Source organism: Carlito syrichta, unplaced genomic scaffold (assembly GCF_000164805.1).
Source record: "Carlito syrichta isolate Samal-C Ts95f unplaced genomic scaffold, Tarsius_syrichta-2.0.1 Scaffold314725, whole genome shotgun sequence".
NCBI classification, from domain to species: Eukaryota; Metazoa; Chordata; class Mammalia; order Primates; family Tarsiidae; genus Carlito; species Carlito syrichta.
In genome coordinates, this window is record NW_007258821.1 from 81302 (window position 1) to 107434 (window position 26133).

General features: G+C 45.7%; 1 protein-coding gene across 3 annotated transcripts in view; it reads left to right on the forward strand.

The window, feature by feature from the left end:
• PIP5K1A (phosphatidylinositol-4-phosphate 5-kinase type 1 alpha) overlaps window positions 1-26133 on the forward strand; it is a 54292-nt gene that overhangs the window by 19353 nt on the left and 8806 nt on the right. Inside the window, exons 2-13 of one of the 3 annotated variants that reach the window (XM_008071787.2) lie at window positions 7564-7595; window positions 10275-10355; window positions 12868-12998; window positions 14077-14194; window positions 14672-14824; window positions 16108-16407; window positions 19466-19671; window positions 22216-22299; window positions 23479-23527; window positions 23723-23807; window positions 25098-25244; window positions 25402-25531. In XM_008071787.2, coding sequence (XP_008069978.1) covers window positions 7564-7595; window positions 10275-10355; window positions 12868-12998; window positions 14077-14194; window positions 14672-14824; window positions 16108-16407; window positions 19466-19671; window positions 22216-22299; window positions 23479-23527; window positions 23723-23807; window positions 25098-25244; window positions 25402-25531 — 1516 coding nt within the window. Of the gene's footprint in view, window positions 1-7563; window positions 7596-10274; window positions 10356-12867; window positions 12999-14076; window positions 14195-14671; window positions 14825-16107; window positions 16408-19465; window positions 19672-22215; window positions 22300-23478; window positions 23528-23722; window positions 23808-25097; window positions 25245-25401; window positions 25925-26133 lie in introns of those variants that run through there. The other 2 variants (XM_008071786.1, XM_021719463.1) reach the window with 2 other exon arrangements.

Sequence of the window (26133 nt, forward strand, 5' to 3'; positions counted from 1 at the left end):
GGTGGTTATGTCTCTCTTTTTTTTTTGAGTTGGAGTCTCACTCTGTCACCCAGACTGGAGTGCGGGAGCCTCGGCCTGGTGGGCTCCGGCGATCCTTCCGCTTCAGCCTTCAAAGTAGCCGGAACTACAGGCGCGTGCTACCACGCCCGGCTGATTTTTTGATTTTACTGTAGAGATGAGGTCTTGCCAAGTTGCCCAAGTGAGTCTTGAACACGCAGGCTCAGGCAATTCACTCACCTTGGCCTCCCAAAGTGCTGGGATTACAGACTGAGCTACCGAGCCTGGCTTTTTTTTTTTTGAGTTGTAGTCTCACTCTCATCACCCAGGCTGGAGTGCAGTGGCACACTCAGCCACTGGAACCTCAACCTGCTGCTGGGCTTTAGGCTATCCTTCCGCCTCAGCCTTCCAAGTAGTTGGAACTACAGAAGCACGCCACCATGTCCGGCTAGATTTTTTGTGATTTATTGTAGAGACGTGGTCTCACCAGGTTGCCCAGGCTGATTATGTGTCTTTTTAAAATATAGTTACCAGCCTGGCACAGTGACTCACGCCTATAATTTCAGCACTTTGGGAGTCAGAGGCGAGAGGATTGCCTGAGCCCACAGGTTCAAGACCAACCTGGGCAACATGGCAAGACCTCTTTTCTACAGTAAATTTTTTTAAAAGTTAGCTGGGTGTGGTGGCATGCACCTGTGGTTCTAGCTACTTGGAAGGCTGAGTCAGGAGGATCATCTGAACCCAGCAGTTCAGTTTTTGAGACTCTGACTCAAATAAAAATTAAAAAAATATGTATATATATGTTTCCCTGTAGCATTGTTTTGCAGGCCAAATGAAAGATATTTTTGAGCCAGGCTCGGTGGCTCAGCCTGTAATCCCGCGCTTTGGGAGGCTGAGGTGAGTGGATTACCTGAGCCCGCGGGTTCAAGACCCACCGGGGCAACTTGGCGAGACCTCATCTCTACAATAAATCAAAAACTAGCCGGGCGTGGTAGCGCACGCCTGTAGTTCTAGCTACTTGGAAGGCTGAGGTAGAGGGATCTCTGGAGGCCCAGCAGGTTGAGGCTGCGGTGGCTGGGAGTGTACCACTGCACTCCAGTCTGGGCAACAGAGTGAGATTTCAAAAAAAAAGGAAGATATATTTGTAAACTTTCAAAGTATTATACAAATAGAAGTAGTTTGATCATAGGAGAGAAATAACTTTTTAAACAATGTATTAACACTAAGGTTTAGTGTTACAGACAGCATTAAGGAGAAATAGAGTCTGGAGATGCCTGAGTGATGAAGAAAACAGCAGAAATAATTCGGCATTGAATTGGACCTGAGATGTATTAACACTGAGCCAGTGAGAGGAAGCTGGCCTAGGACCATCTGTATTACATATCCAGGCTCTCAGCCTATATGCCCATTGTTGGGTAAAAGGCTTTCCTCTCTTATAGCACATGCCACATTTCCAAGTGTAGACTGATGATAATATAGCCATTTGATTAATAACCTTTGAGAGCTTTGGCTTAGATGGGGAGAGGTAGGTTCCAAAATGTTCACAGGAAATGGTTTTTTCTAAGGAAGAGTAAAAGATTAATGTTCCGTTTCCATATATAATCATATATATGAATATGGATTATAAAATGATAATACATACCTATAGTATTTTTCACAGAGGTGCCAGAAAACATTTTCTGTTGAACAATATTCTAGTCTTATCCATAGGGATGACTTTATCTCATTCTCTTTAAAAATTGTCTGGCAGATTTGCCAGGCATGGTGGCGCGTGCCTGTAGTTCTAGCTACTTGGAAGGTTGAGGCAGAAGGATTGCCTAAGCCCAGCAAGTCAAGACTACAGTGGCCATGAGCATGCCACTGCCCTCCAGCCTGGGTGGCAGAGTGAGACTCTGACTCAAAAAGAAAACATTTGGCTAGCAGTTGGGTGTGGTGGCATACTACTCAGGAGGCTGAGGTGGGAGGATTGCTTGAGCCTAGGATTTTGAGGCTGTAATGAACTATATAAGCACACCTATGAATAGCCACTGCATTCCAGCCTGGGCAACATAGTGAGACCCTGTCCAAAAAAAAAATTAAAATTATCTAGCTGGCATTACCTTGGCAAGGGTGTTGGCCATGTTGAGTTGGGTTTTATTTTTATTTTTATTTTTTTGAGTTGGAGTCTCACTCGGTCACCCAGACTGGAGTGCAGTGGCCACTCCCAGCCACCACAGCCTCAACCTGCTGGGTTCCAGTGATCCTTCCACCTCAGCCTTCCAAGTAGCTGGAACTACAGGCGTGTGTAGCCATGCCTGGCTAATTTTTTATTTATTGTAGAGATGAGGTCTCACCAAGTTGCCCAGGCGGGTCTCAAACCTGTGGACTCAGGCCATCCACTCACCTCAGCCTCCCAAAGCGCGGGATTACAGGTTGAGCCATCGAGCCCGGCTTATTTTTATTTATTTATTTTTTGAGTTGGAGTCTCACTCTGTCACCCAGACTGGAGTGTAGTGGCCGCTCCCAGCCACCGCAGCCTCCACCTGCTGGGCTCTGGTGATCCTTCCGGTTCAGCCTTTCAAGTAGCTGGAACTACAGGCACGCGCTACCACGCCTGGCCAATTTTTAAAATTTATTTATTGTAGAGATGAGGTCTCGCCAAGTTGCTCAGCCAGATCTCGAACCCGCGGGCTCAGGCAATCCACTCACCACAGCCTCCCAAAGGTGCGGGATTACAGGCTGAGCCACCGAGCCTGGCTTTTTATTTTTATATTTTTTAAGTCAGAGTCTCTCTCTGTCACCCAGGCTGGAGTGCAGTGGCATACTCACAACCACTGCAGCCTTGACCTGCTAGGCTCAGGTGATCCTTACATCTCAACCTTCCAGGTAGCTGGAACCACAGGTGCATGCCACTATGCTCAGCTAATGTTTTGATTTATTGTAGAGACAAGGTCTTGCCTAGTTGCCCAGGCTGGTTTTGAACCCCTGGACTCAGGCAGTCCTCTCGCCTTTACCTCCCAAAGCACTGGGATTACAGGTAGGAACCACCACGCCTCGTGAGTTGGTTTTCTTTTTTTTTTCTTCTACCCGTCTTCCTCCTCCTCTCCTCTCCATTCTTCTCCTTCCCACTTATTCTGCTTCTGTACTTATAGAAGAGAAGGCTTGATCATGAGGTAAACAGGTGCAGTGCTGGTGACTCTTCAGTTTCATGGACTTCTTCAATAGACAACTCACTGGCAGGATGACTTGGGCCAAGTGGTCAAGCCTTAGCATATGTCATCTGATTCCTTGTCATTCTGTTCTGCATTGGGTTTCTAGACCAAGCTGGGTATTACAGCAATATTGGTAAAATTTTCTAGGCATTTTTCTCTTCCATTTTGGTAGTTGGTCTCTGATGAGTGCCATAGGGGCAAAACATCAGGCAAGGAAGAGTAAATCTTGTGGCCTGATTCCCCTCCTCCCTTTATCACTTGGTCTGAGTATTGTTATTTTGACCCAGTATCTTCTTTCTTCCTGCTTCAGCTGTGGTACTTTTGGGATGAGTCCCAGTTTTGCGTTGGAGATAGCTAAGCAGTTGATACCAAACACCAGCCAGTGAAGTCCTCCTACAGTTGTAGGTATTTTGCAAGAGTGTAGCAGCCCTAGAGCTACATGTTTGTGTGATTAAACCAGGAGAGAAGCGATAACCAAGTAGTTTTTTTGTTTTTTGTTTTTTTGGGTCTCATTGTTGCCCAGGCTTGAGTACAGTGGCACGCTCACAGCCACCACAACTTCGACCTGCTGGGCTCAGGCTATCCTTTCGCCTCAGCCTTCCAAGTAGCTGGAACTTCAGGCATGCGCCACCACACCTGGCTAATTTTTTGATTTATTGTAGAGATGAGATCTGGCCAAGTTGTCCAGGTTGGTCTCAAACCCCTGGACTCAGGCAGTCCTCTTGCCTCAGCCTCTAAAAGTAATGGGATTACAGCCCTGAGCTACTGCACCCAGCCTAGCAGTTTTAATCATAAATCTGAGTTGTCCTGGCTTATTGTCCCTTGAAATCTTTAGGACTTAGAACTGGGCACAGTGGCACATGCCTGTGGTTCCAGCTACTCGGAAGGCTGAAGCTGAAGGATCGCCTGAGCCCAGCAGGTTGAGGCTGCAGTGGCCGTTGAGTGTGCCACTGTATTCCATCCTGGGTGACAGTGAGTTTCCAACTCAAAAAAAAAAAAAAAAGAAAGAAAGCTTTAGGGCTTAGGATTTTAGTTTAGGGTTTCAGTCCTAATTTACTTAATCATTTACCCAGCAGAAGTCAACCTGATTGGAGATGAATTATTCTAGAATAGGTGTAAGTTATTGGGTTCTGCTGAAGAGAAGTAGCAGTGAAAATGGATCTTTTTTTCCCTAGTTTTCTGGATTGTTTTATGCAGCATATCTTCCTAACAGCTAAATGACATTTCTGTTGCCTCATTTTTTGGGAAAAGGAATGAAAACCATCTATTCCTCATTTTTTTGCCTCATTATAGGGAAGGAAATTTTGTTGCTCTGCTTATTGGTACCATGGATGCTTGGTCTGTGACCTTTCTACTAAGAGCTGTGACAACCTCTGAGCCCAGCTATGTTATGAAGTTCAGAGGGCCTTTGATCATTGTTGTCTTAATCATAATTAGAACTTTACTTGATCTTAATCTTGTCTGTCTCTGTTGCTGTCTCACCATTAATCTATATATGTAGACTGAGATCTTTCTATTCAGGTATTAACTTATATTATTGAGGGCCCATCCCATTTGGCCTCCTCTTTTTAATTTTTTTTTTTCTTGAGTTGGAGGGTTACTCTGTTGCCCAGACTGGAGTGTGTGGCACGCTCCCAGCCACCGCAGTCTCGACCTGCTGGGGTCCGGCGATCCTTCCACTTCAGCCTTCCAAGCAGCTGGAACTACAGGCGCGTGCTACCACACCCAGCTAATTTTTGATTTATTGTAGAGATGAGGTCTCACCAAGTTGTCCTGGTGGGTCTCGAACCTGCGGGCTCAGGCAATCCACTCACCTTGGCCTCCCAAAGCGCTGGAATTACAGGCTGAGCCACCGAGCCCGGCTTTAATTTTCTTTAACATGGCTAATCTTTCTTCCCTTTGAATTCAGCAGAACTAGATCAAAAGTGATATCTCAGTGGTCTTTGACAATTAAAGGCCGACATTCTCCATTATGAGGGGAGGAAGGTATGTCTTCCTGAGTCCATCATGTGTCTTCAGTGTAATCATGAAAAGTTATGGACTTGCATACCCTTAGGAGTTGACTTAGTCTTTCAGAGTAGATTTTCTATAGATATGGTTATTTAGTCACTTTCTTTAATCTTTGTTTTTGTTTTTTGTTTTTGAGTTGGAGTCTCACTCTGTCACCCAGACTGGAGTGCAGTGGCTGCTCCCAGCCACCATAGCCTCGACCTACTGGGCTCTGGCAATTCTTCCACCTCAGCCTTCCAAGTAGCTAGGACTACAGGTGTGCGCGACCACACCTGGCTAATTTTTGATTTATTGTAGAGATGAGGTCTCGCCAAGTTGCCCAGGCGGGTCTCGAACCCACGAGCTCAGGCAATTCACTCACCTCGGCCTCCCAAAGTGCTGGGATTATAGGCTGAGCCACCACTCCCAGCCTATTAATTAAAATTTTGTAAAATTGTAGAGATGGGGTCTTGCTATGTTGCCTAGCTGAATTTGAACTCCTGGCTTCAAGGAGTCCTCCCACCTTGACCTCCCAGTTCCTTAGCCTGAGATTATAGGCATGAGCCACTATGCTCAGCTAATAAATAAATTTTAAATACCAACAAATTCCTGTTAAGTTTACAGCAGAATATAGGATGAGGATGTAGGAATGCAGAATCAGTTTCTGCCCACACTGATCACTTTTTAATTATTTCAACATTACATTTTCTTATCTTTGACTTCATTTCCATAGACCAACTTTTTACCTTTCTTGTGAAATAACGAATAAACGAGTAAAGCACTGTGGATATGCTCTAAAAGTTCTTTCACGTTTTTTTTTTGAGTTGGAGTCTCACTCTGTTGCCCAGATCGGAGTGCAGTGACAGCTCCTGGCCACCGCAGCCTCGACCTGCTTGCTGGGCTCCGGTGATCCTTCCGCCTCAGCCTTCCAAGTGGCCAGAATTATAGGCGCGCACTACCACACCCGGCTGAGTTTTTGATTTATTGTAGAGATGAGGTCTCGCCAAGTTGCCCAGGCGGGTCTTGAACCTGCAGGCTCCGGCAATCTACTCACCTTAGCCTCCCAAAGGCGCAGGATTACAGGCTGAGCAACCGAGCCTGGCTCACTTTTAGCTCTAAAAGAAAAAATTGATCAAACCCCAAGGTCTTCAGTAAGTCTTGGATATCTCTCAGGCCCTTTGTCTTTCAACCATGGTGTCAAATGAGACTGTCTGACTCTGATGGTTAAATGTATTAAAAACAATTATATTTCCAGAGAAAATGAGTAAGAAAAGGTGCTAGAACAAAAATGGAATATGCATAAGACCTCTGTGAGTGTGGAGAAAAAAGAAAGAAGGAACATTTAAAATCACTCTCAGCCGGGCTTGGTGGCTCAGCCTGTAATCCTGTGTCTTTGGGAGGCTGAGGTGAGTGTATTGCCTGAGTCCGCGGGTTCGAGACCCACCTGGGCAGCGAGACCTCATCTCTACAATAAATTAAAAAAAAAAAGAAAATCAGCCGGGCGTGGTAGCGCATGCCTGTAATTCCTACTACTCGGAAGGCTGAGGCGGAAGGATCACTGGAGCCCAGCAGGCGAGGTAGCAGTGACCGGAAGTGGCCACTACACTCCAGTCTGGGCGACAGAGTGAGACCCCAACTCAAAAAAAAAAAAAAAAAAAATCACTCTCACTGGGTGCGGTGGGCTCACTCCTGTGATCCCAGTACTTTGGGAGGCCGAGGCGAGAAGATTGTCTGAGCCCACGGGTTTGAAACCATCCTGGGCAACATGGCAAGACCTCATCTCTATAATAAATCAAAAAATTAGCCGGGTGTGGTAGCCTGTATTTCCAGCTACTTGGAAGGCTGAGGCGATAGGATCACCTGAGCCCAGCAGGTCCAGGCTGTGGTGGCTGTGAGCGTGCCATTGCACTCCAGCCTGGATTATAGAGTGAGAATCTGACTCAAAACTGGGTACAGTGGCTTAGGCTTGTAACCTCTCTGTTTTGGAAGACCAAGGCAGGAAGAGTGCTTGAGCCCAGGAGTTTGAGACCATCCTAAGCAACATAGTGAGACTTCATCTCTACCAAAAAGTAGAAATAAGTAAGTCAGGTATGTTGGCATGCACCTGTAGTCCAAGTTACTTAGGAGGCTGAGCCAGGCAGAAAGATCTCCTGAGCCCAGGAGGTCAAGGCTGCAGTGAGCCGTGATCATGTCACTGCACTCCAGCCTGCAAGACAGAGTAAGACCCTGTAGAGAAATAAATAGATGATAGGTTGATAGATAGAGAACACGTAGATAGATGGATAGATAGATAAATAGATAAGAAAATAAACAGTGTGCTTGACAGAGATTGTGTGGGATGTTGTATACACACTAATAATTGTATTCTGTTAATTTTTTTTACCAGCATCTGGAATCAAGAGACCCGTGGCCGCTGAGGTGAGTTTCATAGATACAGTGGTTACTAAAACTTTAATTATTGAATAGAATAATACTGTTTGTGACATCTTTATTTTTTCCCTACTTAAGTCTTGGAAGCTAGACAGTATTCTTACATGTCTTTGGTAGGCTAGAAAGTATACAACTCTACTTTTGTTATAATTTATTATGAATATTAACAATATCACACACTGAGCATTTTAATGTACCAAATGCAATGTATACCAAAGAGTAAATACTATATCTAAGTTTTATCGATATTCCTATTTAATACTGCAGACAACCCTAGTAAGGAAAATACTTTTGTTATCCATGTTTTACAGATTAGGAAAGTGAGGAATACCCAATAAGTAGGATTAATAAAGCTAAGATTCAAACCCAGGCTATCTGACACTAAAGCTTACTTTCTCTGTTTTGCTGTTACTGCCTCCTGATCCCGTACCTTCAGTGAATATGGAGAACTTCTTTTAACCACACAGAAGCTGTTAATTTCCCAAGTTTCTCTTTTCTGTGCAGAATATCTTCATTTTGCTTAATTTTCTTCCCATGCAATATTTCCTAATCCTCTTCTCTTCTTGCCTCTCTCCTGAATTTTGTGACAGGGGCCTCAGAATAGTGGCCCCTTTGGCCTGAGACTTTAGGCGTTTCTCTCAGAATATCTTCCAAGATCTGTCAGGTGATACACTGAGGGTTTTCTGGTACTAAGGGCTTTGGCAAGGAGAGTAGAACTTGAATATCAGATGTTAAGATTGTGACATCTTAGCTCCACTAGTCTTTTTGCCTTCTGGCATATTAACTTAGAGAACATTGACGTCATGAGTACTGAGTACCTTTGTATCTGTTGTGCTGGGATCTTGACTCTTGGGACTAGCCTTCTAGACACGTTTTACTGGTCTTACTGCTTTTGTATTTTAGGTGCTGTTATGTGGGTGGAAAGCAAGGTCTTAGTCTGTTGTCAGGAATCTCTTCAAGAAACTGAGGGTACTGTCTCAGAGAAGCCATTTTATTGCCTTAGCCTTTTAATTCTTGGGCTAAAGAATTACTTGGGGCCAGCGTGGTAGCTCACACCTATAATCCCAGCACTGGGATGCCAAGGTGAGAGGATTGCCTGAGCCCACGGGTTTGAGACCAACCTGTACAATATGGTGAGACCTCATCTCTACAATGAATCAAACAATTAACTGGGAGTAGTGGCATGCACCTGTAGTTCCAGCTACTTGGAAGGCTGAAGCGGAAGGATCGCCTGAGCCCACCAGGTCAGGGCTGCTGTGACTGTGAGCATGCCACTGCACTCCAGCCTGGGCGACAAAGTAGGACTCTGACACACACACACACACAAAAGGGGAGCAGGGAGCTGTGGAGCTCTACTTCTAACCTTTCTTGCTTTTGTGAAATGAGGTGTATCCTTTTTTCTGGAGTTGCTATTCTCTACTTTCTCTATTTCTACTTTTTCTGGAGGCAGGGATCTTGCTATGTTTCCTAGGCTGGCCTCGAACTTCTGGGTTCAAGTGATCTTCCAAACTCAGCTTCCCAAGTAGCTTGGATTATAGACACGTCATACCACTCAGCTATTTTTCTACTTCTCTTTCTTTCTTTCCTTCCTTTCTTCCGTCCATCCTTCCTTCATTCATTCACACTCACCCAGGCTGGAGTACAGTGGCATGATCGCAGCTTGCTGCAACCTCGAACTCCTGGGCTCTAGTAATCCTCCCACCTCAGCCTCCCAAGTGGCTGGAACTAAGGGCACATTCCACCACACCTGCCTGATTTTTAAAAATGTTTTTGTAGAGACAAGGTCTCACTGTGTTGCCCAGGTTGGTGTCAAATTCCTGAGCTCAAGCAATCCTCCTGCCTTGGCCTCCCAAAGTGTGTGAGCCACTGTGCCTGACCATCTTCTTTGATCTTTTAGCCATTTAATAATTGGGAAGCTGTTATGTGCAGTGACTCATGCCTGTAATCCACTTTGGGACGTGGAGGCGAGAGGATTGCCTGAGCCCATAGGTTCGAGACCAGCCTGGGCAACTTGGTGAGAACTCATCTCTACAATAAATCAAAAAATTAGCCAAGAGTGGCACATGCGTGTAGTTCCAGCTACTTGGAAGACTGAGGTGAAAGGATGGCCTGAGCCCAGCAGGTCAAGGCTGCAGTGGCCGTGAGAGTGCCATACTGCATGCCAGCCTGACTCAAAAAAAAAAAAATTAATTGGGAAGCAACATTATAGTTGTGTATTTACACAAGATTTTCTGAAGATTTTATAAAATTGTTCTTAATTTAGAAGAGGTAGCCGGGCTCGGTGGCTCAGCCTGTCATCCCGCGCCTTTGGGAGACTGAGGTGAGTGGATTGCCTGAGCCCGCGGGTTCGAGACCCGCCTGGGCAGCAAGACCTCATCTCTACAATAAATCAAAAAATCAGCCGGGCATGGTAGCGTATGCCTGTAATTCCGTCTACTCGGAAGGCTGAGGCGGAAGGATCGCCGGAGCCCAGCATGTCGAGGCTGCGATGGCCGGGAGCGGCCACTGCACTCCAGTCTGGGTAACCGAGCGAGACTCCAACTCAAAAAAAAAAAAAAGAAAAGGTATTTTGAGTGTTTCAGTTTATTTTGTTTTGACCATCATGGTAATTAATTGGTATATTACATGGAAATCATATTATAATCTTGAATATTCTTTCTCTTCTAGGTGCCATATACCTCTGGCATGGCCATCAAGAAAATAGGCCACCGAAGTGTCGATTCCTCAGGAGAGACAACGTATAAAAAGGTGTGTCTGGGTGATACCTTCTTATCTTTCTCCAGAAATTTAGCAGAGAGAGCGCTGTCTCCTTGACATACTATCCCATTTCTTGGTTGCTATATTTTTTTTTTTTGAGTTGGAGTCTTACTCTGTCGCCCAGACTGGAGTGCAGTGGCCACTCCCAGCCACCGCAACCTCCACCTGCTGGGCTCCAGCGATCCTTCTGCCTCAGCCTTCCGAGTAGCTGGAACTACAGGCGCGTGCTATCACGCCTGGCTAATTTTTGATTTATTGTAGAGATGAGGTCTCGCCAAGTTGCCCAGGCGGGTCTAGACCCCATTGGCTCAGGCAATCCACTCACCTCAGCCTCCCAAAGCACGGGATTACAGGCTGAGCCACCGAGCCTGGCTTCTTGGTTGCTGTTTTACTGAGCTGAGCAAACTGTTTCTCTGATAGGAAGAAACATAACCTGGTGTGGTGGTTCATGCCTGTAATCCCAGCACATGGGGGACCAAGGCAGGAGGATTGCCTGAGCCCAGGAATTTGAGACCAGCCTGGGCAGCTTGGTGAGATCTCTACAGTAAATCAATAAATTAGCAGAGTGTGGTGGTACACGCTTGTAGTTTCAGCTACTTGGAAGACTGAGACAGAAAGATCACCTAGTTCAGCAGGTCAAGGCTGCGGTGGCCATGAGTGTGCCACTGCACTTCAGCCTGGACAACAGAGTGAGACTGCAACTCAAAACAAAAACAAAAACATGTTAACTAGGCCCTGAAGGCTGGAGTGCAGTGGCACAATCGTGGTTCACTGTAGTGTCATCCTCCTTGGCTCAGGTAACCTTCTACCTCAGCTTACTGAATAACTGGGACTATAGGTGTGGACCACTATGTTGGCTTAATTTTTTTATTTTTATTTTTGTAGAGATTAGTTCTTGCTGTGTTGTCTAGGCTGGTCTTGATCTTCTTGTCTCAAACAGTCCTCCCAGTTTAGCCTCCCAAAGTACTGGGATTAAAGGTGTGAGCCACCACACCCAACCCCCTGAAGGCCATTCTTTTTTTTTCTTCTTTTTTGTTGGGGGGGTAGGATTCTCATTCTGTCACCTAGGCTGGAGTGCAGTGGTGGCACACTCATGACTACCACAGCCTTGACCTCCTGGGCTCAAGTGATATTTCCTCCCCACCCTTCCAAGTAGCTAGAACCACAGGCATGCGCCACCATGCCTGAGTAATATTTTGATGTATTGTAGAGACGAGGTCTTGCCAAGTTGCCCAGGCTGGTCTCGAACCCCTGGATTCAGGCAGTCCTCTTGCCTCAGCCTCCCAAAGTGCTGGGCTTACAGGCTTGAGCCACTGTGCTGGCGAAGGCCATTCTTAGCTTGCCACGGGGAACCGAGTTCTAGGTTGCAAATGGAGTGGAAAGGTAATAGTACTAGCCAAGAAGAGGAAATTGAACTGTAGAAGGAAAGATAGAAGAGAAGCATCTTGAATCCTGAGTGATCTCAGTTCTTTAGTTTTGGACTACAATATTCAACCTCCCATTTAGCATTTGTTTTTTGTCTGATACAGGGCATGAAAGCTTCTTAGTCCTATTTCTGGCCCATGTAAATTTTGTGTCTCTTCTCTGATTTTATTTCATTGTCCTAAGTTGCAGGGGTAGACTGACTCATTCTCAGGGACCTGATTGTCCCCAGAATGTTCTCTGAGGTCTATGTCAAACATGTAAATTCAGCAGGCATTTTTTGAGTGTTTTTTTTTTTTGTTTTTTTTTTTAAGAGATGGGCTCTTGCTATCATCACTCAGTCTAAGGTGCAGTGGCACAGTCATAGCTCACTGCAGCCTCCAACTCCTGGGTTTAAATAATCCTCCTGCATTAATGGCAGAAAGACGAGTTGCTTGGGCAAAAAAAGCACTCAGTATTTGTTCTCTCTATAGTATGGTAATTCCAAATAGAAGTGCTTCTCTCAGAATTCATTTGAGTCTTTCATACTTTCTTCAATTAGGAGCTCTGTTTGATACTCTGTTGTCCTTGAGACACTAGTCAGGCCCTTCCTTAGAAAACTGAAGCTTCTGTATCCAAGAGTCAAATCAGAATATTGGGTAATTCTAGTTATATTCTCTATCAGATGAAGGAAGTATTTGGAGGGCCCCAGATATACTCTGGGGGCAGGAACCTTAGGAGTGAGAACTAAGATTGTTCTCTCAATACAATGTATCTTCCATATGCAGACATGGAACTCTTGTTGAGGCATGCCCATAGGAGAGAAACCTTCCCTAAATGAGACTGGCTCATATAGTCCCATCTTTGCTACTGTGTGTCTTCCCTGTCCTTCCAGTCTTTGCCAAGTTTAATTGCAATATGAAGCATGGGGATGGAGAAATTGAATTGCCCTAGTTTAGTCCAAACTACCATTCAGACAAGAGGGCATTTGCCTTCAAGTGTTTCTTCTAGATCCTTCCTTCTGAGCTTTTATTGCTATGGTCAGACTTATAATAGGAACTTTCTTCTCATTTCTCCTTTTTTTTTTTTTTTTTTTTTAAAGACAACCTCATCGGCCTTGAAAGGTGCCATTCAGTTAGGCATTACTCACACTGTGGGGAGCCTGAGTACCAAACCAGAGCGAGATGTCCTCATGCAAGACTTCTATGTAGTAGAGAGTATCTTCTTCCCCAGGTATGGAGGTTAATGTTCAAGGGATTGTCCCAGAAAATATGGCTTTTTAATTTTTTTTCCATGTCAACCCCAGGGTAATTTTAGGGGTTCAGGTTTGACAATTTAGGCATTATTCAATCCTTACCTGGTCATAATCAGGGTGATGTGGAACTGGAGAGTTTGGATAGCAGGTGTTATCTTCTTGATGCTTCCATGACTCTCTGACCTATGGAGGGATCCCCTTTTTATTTTTTTATTTTTGTTTTGAGTCAGACTCTCACTATGTGCCCAGGCTGGAGTGCAGTGGCACACTCATGGCCACCGCAGCCTCAACCTGCTGGGTTCAGGTGATCCTTCTGCCTCAGCTTTCCAAGTAACTGGGACCACAGGCATGCGCCACCATACCCGGCTAATTTTTTTATTTATTGCAGAGACAAGGTCTCATCAAGTTACCTGGGCTGGTCTTGAACCCCTGGGCTCAGGCAGTGCTCTCACCTCGGCCTCCCAAAGTGCTGGGATTATAGGCATGATCCACCAATCTGGCGTATTTTACTTTTTCTATTTTTTGAGTTGGTGTCTCTCTCTGTCACCCAGGCTGGAGTGCAGTGGCACATTCACGGCTGCCACACCCTCAACTTGCTGGGCTCAGGCAATCCTTCTACCTTAGCCTTCCAAGTAGATGGAACTACAGGTACGCACTACCATGCCCAGCTAATTTTCTGATTTATTGTAGAGACGAGGTCTTGCCTAGTTGCCCAGGCTGATCTTGAACCCCTGGACTTAGGCAATCCTCTCGCCTCTGCCTCCCAAATTGCTGGGATTACAGGAGTGAGCCACCAAGCCCAGCAGAGGTGGAACCCCTTTAAAAAGAACCTAATGCATTGGGTGAGAGGCAGTGTGATTCCCTGTGCTCATGTCTTGCTCTCCATTTTGTGCCTTTGTTCTACTAAGTAACTAACTCATCTAAGTCCCCTTGTTCTCTCAGGAGGGATTACTGTCACCCCCACTCTGACTCCCTGGGGGACTGAGTGTCTTCATAAGGTGGGCTCCCTGGATGACAGAATCTGGGAAGTTTGACTTCTTCTATTTAACCCTGCAGTGAAGGGAGCAACTTGACACCTGCTCATCACTACAATGACTTCCGTTTCAAGACCTATGCACCTGTTGCCTTCCGCTACTTTCGGGAGCTGTTTGGCATCCGCCCTGATGATTACTTAGTAAGTTTCTGGATCTCGGAACCCTGTGACTACAGTATTAGTGGGATATTCCCAAGGGAAGGTCTCCTCTCCCCACAGTCTCACTTCAGTTTTTCATTAGAATAACCCTGTATCTGTAGTAGGTTTCTGTGTTGGGCCCTAGTGTATGTGAATCTCTTTTTTTTTTTGAGTTGGAGTCTCTGTCGCCCAGACTGGAGTGCACTGGCCGCTCCTGGCCACCGCAGCCTCGACCTGCTGGGCTCCGGCGATCCTTCCGCCTCAGCCTTCCAAGTAGCTGGAACTACAGGCACGCGCTACCACGCCTGGCTAATTTTTTCAATTATTGTAGAGATGAGGTCTTGCCAAGTTGCCCAGGCAGGTCTTGAACCCGTGGACTCAGGCAATCCACTCACCTCAGCCTCCCAAAGCATGGGATTACAGGCTGAGCCACTGAGCCCGGCTGTATGTGAATCTCTTACTCTCTTCTCTCTACCCCAGTATTCACTCTGCAATGAGCCCCTGATTGAACTCTGCAGCTCTGGGGCTAGTGGTTCCCTCTTCTATGTGTCCAGTGACGACGAGTTCATCATTAAGACAGTCCAACATAAAGAGGCAGAGTTTCTGCAGAAGCTGCTTCCAGGATACTACATGGTAAGGGGGAGAGGAGCATGTGCTGCCCATTCCTGGACAAGGCTGGGGAGGCCATCTTCAGCAGGGCAAAAGAATGTCAGCACTTCTATCTTGGATATGGTTCGTTTTTGTGCTTATCATCCCATCTGTTTAGCTTCTTTGTGGTTAAAAGTGGTTTTTCTTAGGCCAAGTCCTGTGGCTCACGCCTATAATCCCGGCACTTTGGGAGGCCAAGGTAAGAGAATTGCCTGAGCCCACCGGTTTGAGACCAACCTGGGCAACTTGGCAAGACCTCATCTCTACAATAAATCAAAAATGTACCTGGCTGTAGTGGCGCGTGCCTGTATTTCCAGCTACTTGGAAGGCTAAGGCGGAAGGATCACCTGAACCCAGGAGGTCAGGGCTGCGGTGACCTTGAGTGTGCCACTGCACTCCAGCCTGGGTGACAGAGTGAGACTCCAACTCAAAAAAAACAAAACAAAACAGAGGTTTGTTTATCTGTTCTGTTTTTTGAGTCAGAGTCTCACTCTGCTGCCCAGGCTAGAATGCAGTGGGACATTCGCACCCACGATAGCCTCAACCTCCTGGGCTCAGGCAAATCCTTCTGCCTCAGCCTTCCAAGTAGCTGGAACCACAGGCACATGCCACCATGCCTGGCTAATTTTTTTTTTTAATTGTAGAGACAAGATCTCGCCAAGTTGCCTGGGCTGGTGTTGAACCCCTGGGCTCAGGCAATCTTCTCACCTTGGCCTCCCAAATTTCTAGGATTACATGCATGAACCACCTTACCTGGCATATCTGTCCTTTTTAATTAGCTTAGACTGACCTACCCAGTAGCAAGATTCGAGATATTTTTGTTTTCTCTTCTTAGTCCAGCTGCCAGTTTGGGGAATGAGTGGATTCCTTCCCTTGATAGTGCTTTATATAGTCTCACTCTAATTTATTACTCGAAGGTTCTAGAAAAGTAGGGAACTCTTGTTGCTGCCCATAAAACCCCCAAGAATATACTATACCTAGGGTAAAGGATATAGTCTTCAGCTTCTCTGAAGGAATATATCATCATATGTTTGGTATCCTGACTGAAGACTATGTTGGAGGACCTGTGGCTCAGCTTAGTGGTGATCTAATCATTGAAATAAGATACATTTGGAAATTTTAAACAAATAAGATGTTGGTTTATAGGTAGACAGATTGTGTCTGAATTCCATATAAGAGATAAAGGGAGGATGGGTGGCATGTTTTGCCCTTGAGTTTCACTTAAAATCAGCTAACTTGTCTCCTACTTTTTACTTTTGTGCTCTCAGAACCTCAACCAGAACCCTCGGACTTTGCTGCCTAAATTCTATGGACTGTACTGTGTGCAGGCAGGTGGCAAGAATATTCGAATTGTGGTGATGAACAATCTCTTACCACGATCGGTCAAAATGCATATCAAATATGACCTCAAGGGCTCAACCTACAAACGACGGGCTTCCCAGAAAGAGCGGGAGAAGCCTCTTCCTACCTTTAAAGACCTGGACTTTTTACAAGACATGCCTGATGGTCTTTTCTTGGATGCTGACATGTACAATGCTCTCTGTAAGACCCTGCAGCGTGACTGTTTGGTGAGATTTTCATATTCCCCACTTTCTCAGACACCAAGAATCTCAACTAAAATAGCTTAGGCTAGGTGCAGTAGTTCATGCCTGTAATCCTAGCACATTGGGTGGCCAAGGTAAGTGGACTGCTTGAGCCCCAGGAGTTGGAAGGCCAGCATGGGCAACATAGCAAAGCCTCGTTTCTATAAAAGGTTTTTTTTTTTTTTTTTTGAGTTGGAGTCTTACTTTGTCACCCAGACTGGAGTGAAGTGGCCACTCCCGGCCACTGCAGCCTCGACGTGCTGGGCTCCAGTGGTTCTTCTGCCTCAGCCTTCCAAGTAGCTGGAACTACAGGCGCATGCTACCATGCCCGGCTAATTTTTTTTTGATTTACTGTAGAGATTAGGTCTCGCCAGGTTGCCCAGGCGGGTCTTGAACCCACGGGCTCAGGCAATCCACTCACCTCAATCTCCCGAAGTGCTGGGATTACAGGCTGAGCCACCAAGCCCGGCTTATAAAAATTTTTTTAAAAAATTAACCAAGCATAGTGGTTTGTACCTTTTATTTTTTCTACTCGGTATGCTGAGATGAAAGGATCGCTTGAACCCAGGAGCCCAAGGCTGCCATGAGCCATGATCATCATGATCATGCCACTGCACTCCAGCCTGGGTGACATAGTGAGTCCCCAACTCAAGAAGAAGAGTAAGAAAAACCACCAGTTTAGTTGTTATTAAGTTTGTAAGATATGGGACTTTGTTCCTTAGCTCCATATGTCCCAGACTGTATTTAAAATAACTTTTAATTAGCTCATTGCCATACCTTTACATTTTTACTTTCTCCCTGTTTATCCTCCTCCAGTGGGCTTTATTTTCTTCTATTGCTAGCCTAGTCCCCCTACTCAGACATTTGCTTATTTTCACACCAGCACTGTCATTCATCACATCTTGATTCTTCTTGCCAGATCCAAATTTATATTATGGAAGCTGAATGCTGCTGAAGAAAATTATGCAACTATGTATACTGGCATCTCTACAGATTTATGATCCCCAGTGCCACTTGGGCCTTCAGTATTGCTCTTCATTCTGTTTCCTGTTGCTCTCAACCGGGATTTCAGATGTTTGGCACGCTCTTTAAACCACTTCCTAACTCCCATCTCTCCAGCTTTGTTTCTCAACAAAGTGCCTTAACCTTGTATCCTGTTCCATCCCATTGTGCTGCCCCCATGACCAATTAATAATTGTATCTACTTAGAAATTCTTTTTTTTTTGAGTTGGAGTCTCACTCTGTCACCCAGACTAGAGTGCAGTGGCTGCTCCCGGCCACCGCAGCCTCAACCTGCTGGGCTCCAGCGATCCTTCCGCCTCAGCCTTCCACGTGGCCGGAATTACAGGCATGTGCTACCACGCCCGGCTGATTTTTTGATTTATTGTAGAGATGAGGTCTCGCTGCCCAGGTGGATCTCGAACCCGCGGGCTCAGGCAATCCACTCACCTCAGCCTCCCAAAAGCGCGGGATTACAGGCTGAGCCACCGAGCCCGACTTACTTAGAAATTCTTAATCCTCTTTCTTCCACACTCTGGCTTATTTCATATCAGTCTTTTTTGTGTTCTAGATCCATTTCCTTCTGTTTCTTCATTACCTGTTTCATCACTTGTTTCCTTCCCCTCCTCTAGCTCCAGTCTCTACTGGCTGTTTTCTCGCAGGCTCAGGCAATCCACTCACCTCAGCCTCCCAAAGCACGGGATTACAGGCTGAGCCACCGAGCCTGGCTCTATATTACATTTTTATCCCTTTCTAAATTTATTTATTTATTTTTAATTTTTTTTGAGTTGGAGTCTTACTCGGTCGCACAGACTGGAGTGCAGTGGCCGCTCTGGGCCACTGCAGCCTCACCTGCTTGGCTCCGGCGATCCTTCCGCCTTAGCCTTCCAAGTAGCCGGAATTACAGGCATGTGCTACCACGCCCGGCTGATTTTTTTATTTATTGTAGAGATGAGGTCTCGCTGCCCAGGCGGTTCTCGAACCCGCGGGCTCAGGGAGTCCACTCACCTCAGCCTCCCAAAGGCGTGGTATTACAGGCTGAGCCACCGAGCCTGGCACTTTCTAAATTTATAATATCATTGAGAACAAAAAGTTTCTCTTAAGTAACTTTATATTCCTGTAAGCTGGCACAATGTCTACACTTGATGGAGATTAAGTAAATGTTGAGCTAAATTGAAGCTGGTTGTATAAGGTCCTGCAACAAATCTGCCCTGTCATAAAATTACTTTTACGAGACCTTCACTGTGAATTACATACAACACATATATGTATTTCTTGTTCTCTTGAGAATGTAGTGTTCTTTTATTTTTTTTAGTTGGATTCTCACTTTGTCAACCAGGGTGGAGTGCAGTGGCACTCTCACAGCCACCACAACCTTGACCAACTGGGCTCAGGTGATCCTTCCGCCTCTACCTTCCAAGTAGCTGGAACCACAGGCATGCGCTACCACACCTGGCTAATTTTTTCATTTATTGTAGAGACAAGGTCTCGCCATGTGCCCAAGTTGGTCTTGAACTCCTGGGCTCAGGCAGTCCTCTCACCTGTGTGCTGGGATTACAGGCGTGAGCCACCACACCTGGAGAGAACTTAGTGTTCTTTTCATGAAAAGATTCATGGAAAGAACAAAGGTGTTGTGGGCTAGGCAGTGGGACTTGAAAAATTTGTATTGCCGGCTCGGTGGCTCAGCCTGTAATCCTGCGACTTTGGGAGGCTGAGGTGAGTGGATTGCCTGAGCCTGCGGGTTCGTGACCCACCTGGGCAACTTGGCGAGACCTCATCTCCACAATAAATCAAAAATTAGCCGGGCATGGTAGCACGCACCTGTAGTTCCAGCTACTTGGAAGGCTGAGGCGGAAGGATCGCCGGAGCCCAGCAGGTTGAGGCTGTGGTAGCCGGGAGCGGGCACTGCACTCCAAACTGATCAGAGGAAGTTAGGATACTCTTTCTCAAGGAGTAGGAAAAATGAAAGATACTTCTGTGGTTAGTTGTAGAAAATATCCTCATACCTCCCAAGTCTCAGATTATGTTTTTTTCCTTCCATTAGGTGCTGCAGAGTTTCAAGATAATGGACTATAGCCTTTTGATGTCAATCCATAACATAGATCACGCACAACGAGAGCCCTTAAACGCTGAAGCACAGTATTCAGTTGACTCTCGAAGACCAGCCCCCCAAAAGGCTCTCTATTCCACAGCCATGGAATCCATCCAGGGCGAGGCTCGGCGGGGTGGCACCATGGAGACCGATGACCAGTGAGTGGGTTCAGGGGCACTGGGAAGGAGAATATAGGCTCACAGCACTTGTTCTTGAGGAAGAAACGTAGCTTCTGGAAAGGAATAGTCTTGATTCAGCAGTTAAGTTCACAGCAATACTTATAGAACTGTAGAATGAGCTTTTTTCCCTCCCCTTTTGTATTATTCTAGACAGCTCCCAGGAATAGAAGAATGAGCTTTCTCTTCTTGTCTTTTTCCTTTTTTTTTTTTTTTGAGTCGAAGTATCACTCTGTCGCCCTGGTTGGAGTGCAATTGCACACTCATGGCCACTGCAACCTCGACCAGCTAGGCTCAGGTGATCCTTCTGCCTCAGCTTCCCAGGTAGCTGGAACTATAGACATGCGCCACCACGCCTAGGTACGTTTTTGATTTATCATAGAGATGAGATCTCGCCAAGGTGCCCAGGTTAGTCTCAAACCCGTGGACTCAGACAATCCTGTCACCTTGGCCTCCCAAAGTGCTGGTAATTTAGGCATGAGCCACTGCACCCAGCCAAGCTTTCTTAATATAAAAGGAAAGGAAGGTTTCTAAGCTGGGCATAGTGGCTCACATCTGTAATCTCAGTAGGTTTCTTTAATTTGGGGTTTGTAGTACATTTGGGAAGGAAAGCTACCCAATATTTAAAGACTTCTTAAAAAATGTTTAAAAAGAAAAATAAAAATTACACTAAGAGCACATTTCTGAAAATTATAAAACTTTTTTCCCCTCGTCTTTCAACTTGATATATTAGAACTTTATCAAAAACTGTTTATTATAGACTTTTTTTTTTTGAGTTGGAGTCTCACTCTGTCGCCCAGACTAGAGTGCAGTGGCCACTCCCGGTCACTGCAGCCTCGACCTGCTGGACTCTGGCGATCCTTCAGCCTCAGCCTTCCAAGTAGCTGGAACTACAGACGTACACTACCACACCCGGCTAATTTTTTGATTTGTTGTAGAGATGAGGTCTCACCAAATTGCCCAGACGGGTCTCGAATATTATAGACTTTTTATTTTTGAGTTGGAGTCTCACTCCGTCACCCAGGCTGGAGTGCAGTGGTATACTCACAGCCACTGCAACCTCTACCTGCTACTGCTGGGCTCAGGCAATCCTTCCACCTCGTTCTTTCAAGTAGCTGGAACTACAGGACGTACCACCATGCCCAGCTAATTTTTTTTTTCTTCTTTATTGTAGAGACAAGGTCTCTCTAAGTTGCCCAGGCTGGTCTCAAACCCCTGAGCTCAGGCAGTCCTCTCACTTAGGCCTCCCAAAGTACTGAGATTACAGGCTTGAGCCACTGTACCTGACCTTATAGACTTCTTTATGGAAAGCACCTTTCTACATCATGGAACTATCTAGTAAGTGCAGTTACTAAAATATCATAAATGTCTTAGATGGTTTCATTTTTAAGGTATTCTATATCATTCTCAAAAAGAGTGTCTTAGGAGGCATAAATGAAGATATGAAAGGCCAGGCACAGTGGCTCATGCCTGTAATTCCAGCACTTTGAGAAATCAAGACAAGAAGATTGCCTGATCCCAGGGGTTTAAGATTAGCCTGGGCAACTTGGTGAGACCTCATCTCTACAATAAATGAAAAAATTTTGCCGGGTGTGGTGGTGCACACCTGTAGTTCCAGCTACTTGATGGGCTGAGGTAGAAGAATCTCATGAGCCCAGCAGGTCAAGGCTGCAGTGGCTGTGAGCGTGCCACTGCACTGCAACCTGGGCAACAGAGTAAGACTTCAACTTAAAAAAACAAACAAACAAACACTGGGCTCAGTGACTCAAGCCTGTAATCCCAGCACTTTGGGAGGCGGAGGTGAGAGTATTACCTGAGCTCAGGGGTTTGAAACCACCCTGAGCAACATGACGACATCTCATCTCTACAGTAAATCAGAAAATTAGCCAGGCATGGTGGTACATGCCTGTGGTTTCAGTTCTTGGAAGGCTGAGGTGGAAGGATCACCTGAGCCCAGCAGTTCAAGGCTGTGTTGACTGTGAGTGTGCCACTGCACTCCAGCCTGGGTGACAGACTGAGATGCAGACTGAAAAAAAAATTAGAAAAAAAAATTTTTTTTTAATTTTTTTTAAAGATATAAAAGTGCTGATGAGGGCTGAGTACAGTGGCTCATGCCTGTAATTCCAGGGCTCTGGGAGGCCAACACATGAGGATCACTTGAGCCCAGGAGTTCAAGACCAGCCTTGGCAACAGAGCAAGACTCTGTCTCTTAAAAAAACAAAAAAGTGCTAAGGGAGTTTGGAGTTAGTTGAGGGAAGATTTCCAAAATTACCAAGTTGTGGCAATTCTAGATTCTCTTTGGTAGAGTTTGGGTGGGAGAGGTAGGCATTATAATAGACAACAAGTTTATAATGGGTGATTCCCGGGATTGGAGGAAGATCTCACTCTTCCAGTTTATGGAGGATGAGAGTTATAGTTATGTTTAGGTCTCAGTTCCATGTCCTGATCCGACTCAAGGTTGAGAGAAGCCTCTGTCTATCTACTAGCCAACTGATTTTCTTACTCTTTCATTTTTGTTTTTCCCAGCATGGGTGGAATCCCTGCCCGGAATAGCAAAGGGGAAAGGCTCCTGCTTTACATTGGCATCATTGACATTCTGCAGTCTTACAGGTAAGAAGCATATGGACCACAAGTTAGGAGACAAGGTAGATACAAATAACTATTCACATTTCTCTTTAGATGGATTTGTTGCCAAGTTCTTTCTGAAGGAAGAACAGTGAGTTGCAGTCTGGCTGCTTGCTTCATTGGTTTTCAGATGGTTTATTTCCTTGATTTTGCCTTTCTCTTTGACTTTTATACCCCACCACCTCCCAAACATAATATATACCTTCTGTGGAAAGCTGAGTCATTCCTTGGAAGCACCAGGGTAGAATACACCATCTGTCTGGCTCTTTGTGAAAAACCTGTCAGATGACTCATGGTCCACATTGGGATACAGCTGGAAACATATTCCCCTTTTCCACTGAGGAAAAACAGGAGGGTTACTGTGTTCTGTAAAAAGTGTTAGCCTGTGGAACTAAGAGGCAATGAAGTGGTGATGAGGGGCAACTGGAAATGTAGACACTAGTTTTTTTCCTGTTAGGTTCCAGGTCCTAATGAGGACTGGACAGTACTTGATTTACTGATTCAGAGGATTATCATCCAATTTTAACTACCCCTTTCCAGATTTTTCTATGTGTTTTCCCAGCTCTCTTCTAATAATGAATATTCTTTTCCCTGATTTGCCAGGGACATATAAACTTTCCTTTTTCCATGGGGGAATAATTGACTTAGTAGAAGCAACAGTGGTCTCCATGCTGAACACGCACTGCCACACCTGTTCTTGGGAAAGCCAGTGTACCTCAGTAGATGTGCTCTCCCAGCTTCTATCTTTTTCTTTTCTTTTTTGAGTTGGAGCCTCCCTCTTGTCACCCAGGCTAGAGTGCAGTGGCATGCTCATAGCCACTGCAGCCTCGACCTGCTGGGCTTAGATGATCCTTCTACCTCAGTCTTCCAAGTAGCTAGAACTATAGATGCATGCCACCATGCCTGGCTAGTTTTTATGATTTACTGTAGAAACAAGGTCTCACCAAGTTGCCCAGGTTGGTCTCAAACCCCCAGGCTCAGGCAATCCTCTCTCCTCAGCCTCCCAAAGTACTGGGATTACAGGCTGAGCCACCATGCCTGACTGCTTCTGTCTTTTCAAGATTTTCTATTATCATTTCCCCTTTAGCCCCATAAAACAGGAAACGTATTAAGGTCATTTGTTCAAAAACTATGCGTTTACATGATACAAATTTTTCTCGGCAGGTTTGTTAAGAAGTTGGAGCATTCTTGGAAAGCCCTGGTACATGATGGGGTAAGTAACAACAGCTAGAGGCTCTCTTCCCCACTTTTGTCTCCATCACTTCTGATTTGCCCCCTCAATTTCTTCCATTTATTTCTTACTTCATCTGTGGGTTTTACCCTTCTGGTAGGGGAAAATTGCTCTTGGATTGAAGGTCCTTTTACAGCGCCTCCCTCTAACTCTGTAGCCATCTCTTCTGCTCTGCAGGACACTGTATCGGTGCATCGCCCAGGCTTCTATGCTGAACGGTTCCAGCGCTTCATGTGCAACACAGTGTTCAAGAAGATCCCCTGTAAGTGAGTTCTATCAGATGACCCCCCCAATGGCTCCCTTACTCCAAGAGACAGGGAGCAGGACACCTGTGGTGTAGGGAGTTGCCAAGGCTAGAGGCCTCTCCTTCTCTACCTACATACCATGAGAGCTGCTTCTTGTCCTTGTGTCAGTCACTCTGTCTGTCGCAGTCATTTCCAAGTTGCTGCTTTCCCCCGGCTCTTCCTGCATGTGTCGCTGAGGTGAGGGAATTTCCGGGAAATTGATGGGGGTGCAAAAAAATGTGTAGTTGGGGGTATAGGATCTATGCCACAGGCTGAGATAGGTGAGCCAGATTTTATGTATAGAGAGGGGCAGGGATATTACCAGTGTTATATTTTCTATCCGTGTCCCATGTGCAAAGGAGTTCTCAGACTAGATCAGTATTTACTGATTTCTGCTTAGTACATGTTCTTAGTCTCTTCCCTCAACTTTCTTGTTTGGGAAGCACCAGTGCTCTTTTTTTCAAATCTTCCATGCTGCTGCCACCAGCAAATTGCATCTTCTCCTTCCTGTCTCCTCTTGTTAGTTCCATAGTGAGGCAAAGGGGACATGGAACAATCATTTCAGTTATTTCAAAGTGATACATAAGTGAAAATTATCATAATGATGTGTGCATATGTGCAAAGAAGTTGAGAGTGAAAGCGTCATCTTTGTCGGGTTTTACTGGAGGATACTATTAAAGATAAAAGGAATTATGAACTAGAAGACATTTCATCAGGTGGAAACAAAGCATGTTGTGGGGTGGGGGTGTGAATGTGTCACCTTTCCTCTAGATTTTCTGCTTCTTTCCAAAGTGAGGTAAACTGAGACCTTGTCCTCTGAGACTTAGAGCCTACCTTTGTTTTTGGGTTTTTTTTTGAGTTGGAGTCTCACTATGTCACCCAGACTGGAGTGCAGTGGCCACTGCAGCCTCGACCTGCTGGACTCCGGTGATCCTTCCACCTCAGCCTTCCAAATAGCTGGAACTACAGGCGTGCGCTACCACGCCTGGCTAATTTTTGACTTGTTGTAGAGATGAGGTCTCACCAAGTTGCCCAGACGGGTTGCAAACCCACGGGCTCAGGCAATCCACTCACCTCAGCCTCCCAAAGCGCTGGGATTACAGGCTGAGCCACTGAACCCAGCTTACCTTTGTTGACATTAAACTCTCTTCTCACTTTTCAGAAGAACAACTTTGGGTGTGTGTTGGGGACGCTAGCAATTTGTATCTGTGTCTTGGTGGTGGTTTCTGAGGTGGGTGCTAAGTAGGCTCTCTCTTTCCCTTTTAAAGTGAAGCCCTCTCCTTCCAAAAAGTTTCGGTCTGGGTCGTCTTTCTCTCGGCGAACAGGCGCCAGCAGCAACTCCTGCGTTACTTACCAGCCGTCGGTCTCTGGGGAGCTCAAGGCACAAGTGACAACAAAGGCAGAAGTGGAGCCAGGTCAGCGCTAGGGCTGGGATCCCCATGTGATTGGGTACTCCCTCCCTCCTGAGCCCTTACTTTGGCCAGGACCACTACTCCCCACTTCCATCCTGGAATGGCCACGTTGCTACTTGGGTGTATTTTCCCCACCCCATCTTCTCTTTCTCTTTTCCAGGCGTTCACCTTGGTCGTCCTGATGTTTTACCTCAGACTCCACCTTTGGAGGAAATCAGTGAGGGCTCACCTATTCCTGACCCCAGTTTCTCACCTGTAGTTGGAGAGAATTTGCAAATGCTAACTACAAGGTTGGTTTCTTGGCCCCTTTCTCCATATAAGCTCTCTCTTCAAGTCCTTGGAAACCTCCAAAATTCTTTTTTCAAGGGACCATTGTCTTCTGCTCTTTATTGGTTCTGTACAGGTTCACCTTCCTAAATGCTCATTATTAGCCTTTTGGAAAAGTGTGTCAATGTCTGTCATCTTTACAAGGTGGCGATAACCTTTATTTGTAGACTTTCCTGGTATTCATATGTTTCAACTAACTCATCATCTTCTGATGAGTTGAGAATTCTCAGCTTAGGATTTAAGGATGAAAAGATTCCTGGTTGGTGAAAACACTGTTCAATGAAGTCAGTCTTCAAAAGGATCAGCATAAAGATCATGGTTTAATTTTTTTACCTAGTGTATCATAATAAATAACCCCAAACCTTAGTGGCTTAAAATAACAAACTTTTTTTTTTTGAGTTGTAGTCTCACTCTATCCCACACACTGGAGTGCAGTGGTATGCTTATGGCCATCACATCCTAGACCCGCTGGGCTCAGATGATCCTTCTGCCTCAGCCTTCCAAGTAGCTGGAATGCCAGGCTCGGTGGCTCAGCCTGTAATCCCGTGCCTTTGGGAGGCTGAGG